Source organism: Suricata suricatta, chromosome 5, assembly GCF_006229205.1.
Source record: "Suricata suricatta isolate VVHF042 chromosome 5, meerkat_22Aug2017_6uvM2_HiC, whole genome shotgun sequence".
Classification (NCBI taxonomy): domain Eukaryota; kingdom Metazoa; phylum Chordata; class Mammalia; order Carnivora; family Herpestidae; genus Suricata; species Suricata suricatta.
In genome coordinates, this window is record NC_043704.1 from 155682224 (window position 1) to 155690789 (window position 8566).

The 8566-nt window shown below is 41.4% G+C and overlaps 1 gene segment (V, D, J or C); it reads right to left on the reverse strand.

The window, feature by feature from the left end:
- Positions 1-1565: 1565 nt before the first annotated feature.
- Positions 1566-4635, reverse strand: LOC115292465. The segment is given in 3 exon segments: positions 1566-1601; positions 4187-4485; positions 4590-4635. Coding segments are annotated over 3 exon segments (381 nt in total).
- Between the last annotated feature and the right edge of the window lie 3931 nt (positions 4636-8566).

An 8566-nucleotide genomic window follows, 5' to 3' on the forward strand; every position in this document is an offset into this window, starting at 1 on the left:
TCCCCTGCAAGCACTGTCTGTACTAGCATTAGCATGATAGATTGTTCTCCATTTCCTCACTTTCAATCTAAAGGTGTTTTAGAGTGAAAATGAGTCTATTGTATACAGTGTATAGGAGGAGATTGGTTTTTCTTAATCCATTTTGATACCCTAGGTCTTTTGATTGGAGCATTTTCCCCATTTACATTGACTGTGATTATTGATAGATATAAACTTAGTGTCATTGTGTTGCCTCTAAAATCGTTGTTTCTGGAGATTTTCTCTGCTTCTTTCTAGTCGTTGCTTTTAGTCTTCGTTTCCCACTCAATGAGTCCCCTTTAATATTTCTTGCAGGCCAGGATAGAGATCATGAACTCCTGTGGTTTTTGTTTTTCTAGGAAATCCTACCTTTCCTTCTATCTGAATGACAGGGTTACTGAATAAAATATTCTTTGCTGCATATTTTTGAATTGAGCAAGTTGAAGTCATCGTGCCACTCCCTTCTTGTCTGAAGGTTTCTGTGGAGAGATCTGTCACAATCTTTTATCTTCCTTTATAGGCTAATAAGTTCTTTTTTTGTGCTGTGTTGCTGTCTTAACCTGGGCTCGGGCTGCTCGTCCACCCGTCCGTCTGCTTCCACCCCGGGTTGGGACGGCACTTGCAGGTGCCGCGGTGCGCTAGCTCGCCAGGTCCAGGTGAGCTCATCCCCAGCTTTGAGCACACCTCCGTCGCGGGTCCTTCTCCTGAGGGAGGGAGAGAAAAAGGGGGCAGGAGAGGGAGACACAGATAGTAAAGACACAACTCACGGTTTCCGATCAGGCAAAAGAGAGAGAGCTTTATTCAGAAAACTGTCTCTTATGAAGGTTTCAAGGCGGGAAAACAAAGCAGCTAACCTAGGTCAGTTACCAGGTAAACAGAGTCAAATGAATATCAAAAGAAACGCCCAGATTTGCCTCAGCAATGCTGGGAAGGGGGGAGTTAGCACTGAATAATCCAAAATACGGTTTTGATCTTTTGTGCACCTTGGCCACTCTACGTCTGGCCCAGCATGACAGAAGCCAAAGTTATTTTGACCAGGAAATGGCAATCTCCAGCCTCCAGATGCAAACCTTGTTTACTGGCTCACTCTCCGGAGGAGAGTGATAATCCTTGCCTGAGGCAGACAGAAAACATGGCGGCCCCGGCATGTTGCTTTTAGGATTTTGCTTTATCTGTAAATTTTGCCAACTTTATTAAGATATGCCTCAGTGTTGGCATGCTTTTGTTGATTTTGATGGCGGTTCTCTGTGCCTCCTAGATGTGGACATCTGTTTCCTACCCAGTTTGTGGAAATTTCCCATTATAGTTCACTCAGATAATACTTCTTCCCTTTCCTACCTCTCTTCTTCTGGGACTCCTTTGAACATTTTTTAAATTTAATGTTTTTATTTATTTTTGAGAGACAGCACTAGTAGGGGAGGGTCAGAGAGGGGGGAGATACAGATTCCAAAGCAGGCTCCAGGCTCTGCAATAGCTGTCAGCACAGAGGCTGACAGGGGCTCGAACACATGAACCGTGAGATCATGACCTGAGCTGAAGCTGGATGCTTAACCGACTGAGCCACCAAGGAGCCCCTTCTGGGACTCCTTTGAAAAGAATCTTATTATACTTTACGTAGTTGCTGAGTTCCCTCAGTATACATTTGTGATGCAATGTTTTAATTTTCCTCTTTCCTACTTCATTTCCCCTATCATTTTTTCTTCTATGTCACTTACTCATTCATTGGCTTCTTTAAGCCTTGAGGTCAAGATATCCAATCAGGTTCGCATCTTGGTTACAGCATTTTAAAAATTTCAGCCTAACTTGTTTTTGGTTTTTGCTATCTGCAGTCAGGTTACACCTGATGTCTTCTATGCTTTCCTCAGGCGATGCTAGTACCCTTATGAGAGTTAAAAAATTCTGTTGGAGGCATATTACTTATATGTGTTTTAATAATATCCCGGGTCATGACTTTTCATTGTTTTTCTTTTGGGGTGAATTCCTCTATCATGGCGTATGTCTATGTCTCTGCCTTCTTCTGTGTTTTAGGCAATCCTGTTATGTTTTCTGTTTCTAGAATAGTGGCTTTATTAAGAAGAGTTCACATACTGTCCAGGGCCTGACACTTCAGAAGCATTTCTTGTGGGTGCTGTGTGCACTGTGCTGTCGTGTATTGGCTGCTCTGTCCCTCTGGTCGGTCCTCTGCAGAGTTTCTCCTTGCCTCCAGTGAGGAGTGTTCGGACCTTGTCCACAGTGTTGTGAGTTTTAGCTAGGTGAGTTCGGTCTGCTTGTTAAAAGAGGCTAATTCCTATATCGCTAGAGCTGAAGTTATGCTTCACTATCTGGTCAGTAGATTTGGTGAGAGTGTGGGTTTATGCTGGGCTTTGTGGGGAGGGGAGCTCTGCTGCTCTGGTTTCCAGGCACTCTTTCCCTGGTAAGGAAGCACCTAAGGAAAGCAGGTGGGGTGGGGGAAGGCTTGGTGTTAGTGGCTCAGCTCCCGCTGGTGGGCGCTGTGCTGCTGGCTGAAGTCCGTCCCGCTGGTTGGTGGGAGGATATATTGGCATCAGCCTGCTCTCCAGTCCCTGGAGATGGACTTCCCACCAGCCCCTGTTCAGGGAGCCCTCACAAAGGGAGAGCAATCTGCACTTGTGGGTCCCAGACTTCCGTCAGAACCCTGCCTTTACCCTGTCTGTGTCCAAGCCATGTGCCCACCTGGCGGCACAGTACTCTTCATGTTTTATCTCAGGAGCTCTAGCTGGGTTTGAAGACTCCAGATTGTATGAACTCAATATGACAGGAACCCCACTGATCCTCTGGAAGTGGGTCTTGCTGTGCTGTGGACAAACTGGTTTGTCCCAGAAGGGCAGTTGCATGAACACCTGGGGGCTTGAAGGTCATAGTGACAGACAACAAAAAGACAGCATCCAGTTAGCTGCTCTCAGCAGGGGTTCCAGTGCTGTTGATTCTGGAAGTGCAAAGGTGCCTGTCAGCTCTCCTGTCTCTTGAGAGGCAGTGCCACCTCTCCAAGATGCACTCCAAGAAGGGACTGTCTCTTCCCATATGACCCACGGAATTCTTAGACCACAGTGCCTGCTATGGGCCTCTGTCCTCCTTCTCCGCTGGAGCACTGATCTGCCCACCGGACTCCACCCAGCAATGGCATGGACTTCCAGATCTTCAGTCTTTTAGCTCCACGTTTATAGGAGGTTGACTTGTCATGGTTAGCTTTATGTGTCATCTTGACTGTGTCGTGGGTTCCCAGATTAACCATTATTTCTGTGGATGTCTGCAATGGGTTTTGAGAAGAGATTGGCATTTCCATCCCTGGCTTCTGTCTGCATGCGTATCACCCACTCCATTAAGGTTCTGAATAGAATCCAATGCAGAGCGAGGAAGCATTCCTTCATTTTTACTCCCCATGTGCATGTGTGAGCTGTTGAGCTTGAACATTGGTTTCCTCCCGCCCTTGATCTGAGAGTTATGTCATTAAGTCCCCATTTTCTCAGACTAGACACTAGTTCAGAATGAGATGAGAATTACACCGCTGGTTTTCCTGGGTCTTCACCTTGTGATCGTAGACCATGGGACTTTTCAACTTATTTAATCATGTCAACCAAAGTGCTTTGGGTTCATTTCCTCAGGAACAGATGATTTATTTCTTGTTTAGAGTAATTGAATAAAGCTGCAATTCACTTAAAGTCCTGCATAGCAGAGTGCCATAAAGGAAGTGTCAAGTTGTTTGTTTTGGACAAGAGCTGGGTGAGGATGATGAGGACCTGTGGGATTCTGTGGTCCGAGCTGCACAGTCAGTGCATCTGGGACTCCTGTCAAGGTTCAGCTGTTTTGCCTCAGGATATCTTAGTTCAATCATGATTAGGTACAGGAGTAAGCAAGGGAAAGACACTGTGTCTTTTGTGCATGTTAGTGTATTTTCCTATGACAACAAAGTTTCTAATACAGAAATTGAATAGGTAAGCACAGAATCATGTGTCCAGAGAGGCTCCCTGGGGGAAACTGTGGTAAAGGAAGCCCCAGACCCTGACAGGAAACTTGCCTGTAACCTCCATCTGCATGTGCTCCAGGGAATACAAACCAGAATTGTGCAGAGTGTGCACACCCTGGTGGTGCTGATCCCCTTCTGCAGGGAGGTTTGTGTCTCACACTGACGTCCCCTCACTGTGTCTCTCACACAGAAATACATGGCCGTGTCCTCGACTCTCAGGCTGTCCATCTGCAGATAGAGCGTGTTCTTGGCGTTGTCTCTGGAGATGGTGAATTGGCCCTTCACGGAGTCTGCGTAGCCTGTGTTCCTTCCACTACTACTAATATATGAGACCCACTCCAGCCCCTTCTCTGGAGCCTGGCGGACCCATTTCATGTAGTAGCCTCCAAAGCTGAATCCTGAGGCTGCGCAGGAGAGTCGCAGGGAGCCCCCAGGCTTTGCCAGGCCTCCCCCAGACTCCACCAGCTGCACCTCACACTGGACACCTGCAGACACAAGACATCTAGGTCAGGAAGACTGTCACACATCCGCTCTGTTTCTCTCTCATATCCACTCAAATACTCAGTGTCTCACGTTCACCATGAATTACCTTTTAAAACAGCAACAAGGAAAACCCAGCCAAGAAAGAACTCCATAGTGAGATGTCTGTGTTCTGTCCTGATCACAGAATGAGAACACCTGGACTCCAGGGGCTGGGGCTCCTCTCCCAGATGCAGGGTCCTGGCTGGGCTCCTTTAATCAGCACGGAAAGGGCTCTATTTGCATATTCTTTGACTATATATCAAACTCCAGACTTAGATTTGATTCTTTAAAAATGAACTACAGGGTTAGGGAGACACTTCTAGTCCATTTGTGTAGATAGTGCTGTGAACAATATGAAGAATTCTAATCTGTGAACACAGTTATATTTGCAGGCATGTGTGCATTTTTACATGTCTTTCAACAACATAGATCATTTGCCTGAAACAAATATTTTACACACTTTTTGATGTTTAGTCCAAAATACTTTATTCTGTTTCACTTTAAATTGTATACCTTTGTTACTTCTTTTTCATATATTTTCATGCTGGTGTGTGTGGAATCAACTCTTTTTGTTGTTGTTCTTCATTTTGTGTTCTCCAGTTTTCCTCATTCTTAAAAATTGGTTTTAATATTTTTTGTGGTATCTCTAGTGTTTTGCTATGTTTAAGATCATGCCTTCTGCAATCAGGTAATTTTTCTTCCTTCTTACTGATTTTAATGTATTTTATTTCCTTTTAGTGCCTAATTTTCAGGGTACATCTTCCAGTGTAGGAGCAGAAAGCTTTTCCCTTCTTTGCTTCTGGGTTTTCACCCAGTCTATGGATTCAATTGACATAAGACAGATCTTTTAAAACACAATAAATTTCATTTACAGGAGAGAATCAATTTCATTTTGCAAGTGCATGAGCTTCCTAATATTAAGACACCCAGAGAATGAACAAAGCAGGTGGCACTTGTGACTTTCAGACCACAAAACATTGAATTTGTAAAGAGTTGAAGCAAAAATGTGGTTTGGGGGTATTAAATTAGTCACCAAGTAACTAGGTTTGCACAGCCGTCTTGTCCCTAAGTTCCTTCTTCTGGTGGTAAGGGTGGTTCTCCTCTCCTGTACAGAGAAGGGAACTTTCTCATAGGAGATTTATTTCCTGCTGTCAGGGGACAAAGGACAAGTGTCCTTTGACTGACAATTTCTCAAGTGACTTTCGTCCGAATAAGCAATGTGAGAAGATGACATAATTTCGGGTGGCATATTTATTCTTCACATTATCCTGTTGAATACTTATGTTGGGGTGGTCATCATTGCCTGGCTCCTGATGTGACAGGAAAGTCTTCAGTATTTAACTGTTCAATACACTGTCAGCTGTGGGCTTATCATAATGGCCATGATCATGTGGAAGTAATTTCCTTCTGTTCCTTTTTAATTGAGTTATTTTTAAATGATGAACATGTGTTGAATTTTGTCTAATGTTTTTATAAATCAATTAATGATGGTGTAGTATCAATTATTCTCTCTGTTAATGTAGGGTATCAAACTTACACATTTGTGTATGTTGAAGGATTCTTGCTCCCAGGGATGAATCACACTGGAATATCATGTATGATCATTTCAATGCACTGTTGTATTCTTTATGCTCAGATTACCAAGGAATTTTGTATGTGTGCTAATCTGAGACATTGGCCTGTACTTTCCTTTCCTGTGGTGTCTTTCTTTGGCTTTGATGGGAGAGTAATGCTGCCTCATAAACTGTATTTGGGAGTGTTCTTTTTCATTAGCGTTTTGTAGTAGTTCGAGAAATATTGGTGTTAATTCTTCTTTAAACATTTGGCAGAATTTTTAATAAAGCCATGTTGTTAATGTTAATAAAGCTAGGTTGTTTTTTTGGAGGGTATAGGTTTTAGGTTAAGGAAATCTTATTAATTTTTGTTTTGTTCATTTTGTATTTTTTTCATGGAACAGTCTTAGTAAATTACATAATCCTAGAAAATGTGTAATTTGTTTCTGGTGTTCTAATTGTTGGCCTATAAATACCTAAGTTTTACTTTTATGATTCTTTTCATGTCTTTAGTTCAGGTATGTCTCCTCTTTCAGTCCTGATTGCATTTGGTCAAGTCTCACTATTTCCCTAGGCTACCTATGTTTCTAAAATTCCACTTATATCTTCTAAATACAAATCTTAATGTAGTTGTTTTATTTTCTGTATTTGTGATAGTCTCTATTTTTCTCTGCTTTATTTTTTATTAATTTTATGTTTATCTTTTTATACCAATGAAAATACCAATAATTTTTTAAAGGAATCTGGAAAATATACTAATTCATATGGAGCCACACAACACATGGAAGTAACAAAACAATCATGAAGTGGAGAGAACCTGGAGACATTACACTTATTTCTTTCTAAATATATTGCAGAGGTTCATTAGATACAACAGTGTGCTGCTGGCCTACAGTGAGACATACAGACAAGTGGAGCAGATTATGGAGCCCAGATTTAAAAGTGAGCAGATGCAGTCAGCAAATTCTCCACGAGATTTTGAACAATACACAGTGGGGAAAGGATAATGTCTCTTAAAAATGGTATTGACATGGGGTCCCTATGTAGTTCAGTTGGTTAAGTATCCAACTTCCACTCAGGTCATGATCTCACAGCTTGTGTGTTCGTGCCCCACATCAGGCTCTATGCTGACAGCTCAGAGCCTGGATTCTGTATCTGTCTCTCTCTCTCTCTCTCTCTCTCTCTGTGTCTCCCCTGTTCATCATCTGTGTCTCTCTCTGTGAAATAAAATAAACATTAAGAGATGTTGTTGATATATAAATGCAAAATAATGACATTTGGCCATAATCTTACATCATAAATACATGTTGACACAAAAAAAATCTCAAAATTGATTAAAAATTATGCAGAACACCTGACTCTAAATGTCTTCGAAGAAAACACAAAGGATAAACGTCATGATAGTCACTTGACAATGATTTATTTGATATAAAAGCAAAATCACAGAGAACAAAGGCAGACAAGTGGATTTCATTAAACTAGAAAAGGTGCAAAGCAAATGTTAGCAGAGCGATAAGGCAGTCTATGAAATGGGAGACATCACATAAAAAAATATTGAAGAAGAGTTAATATCCAACATACAGGAAGAACTCCTTAATGTCAATAGCATGTGTTCAAGTCTTATCTATTTCCCTAGGCTACCTATGTTTTTAAAATTCCACTTATATTTTCTAAATACAAATTTTAATGTAGTTGATTTGTTTTCTGTATTTGTGATAGTCTCTATTTTTTCTCTGCTTTATATTTTATTGGTATTGTTAATTCTTTTAAAGAAGCAGCTCCTGGTTTCATCTGTTTTAATTGTTGTTGTCATTACTGTTGTTTGTTTCAATAACATTGATTTCTGCTCTAAACCTTTAATTTTCTGTCTTCTGCTGGTTTTTCGTTTTATTTGCTATTCTTTTTCCAGCTCTTTAAGGTTTCAGTTTAGGTTGTGTATCTGAAATCTTTTTGCCTTCTTAAGGAAAGCCTGGATTGCTATATTTGTCCCTTCTATAACAGTGTTTCCTGCATTCCAGAGGTTTTGTGCTGTGGTGTTATAATTTTCATTGGCTTCCGTGTACTTAAAAAAATTTTTATTGAGGTCTAGGAGGCTATTTCCTGCTTTTTTCTCAAGGGTTTTTATGGTTTCCTGTCTCACATTCAGATCCTTTATCCACTTTGAGTTTATTTTTGTGAATGGTGTCAGAAAGTGGTCTAATTTCATTTTTCTACATGTTGCTGTCCAGCTCTCCCAACACCACCTGTTGAAGAGGCTGTCTTTTTTTCCATTGGACACTCTTTCCTGCTTTTTCAAAGATTAATTGGCCAAATACTTGTGGGTCCTGTTCTGGGTTCTCTATTCTATTCCATTGGTCCATGTGTCTGTTTTTGTGCCATTATCATACTGTCTTAATGATGACAGCTTTGTAGTAGAGGCTAATGTCTGGGATTGTGATGCCTCCCGTTTTGGTTTTCTTCTTTAATATTACTTTGGCTATTCGGGGTCTTT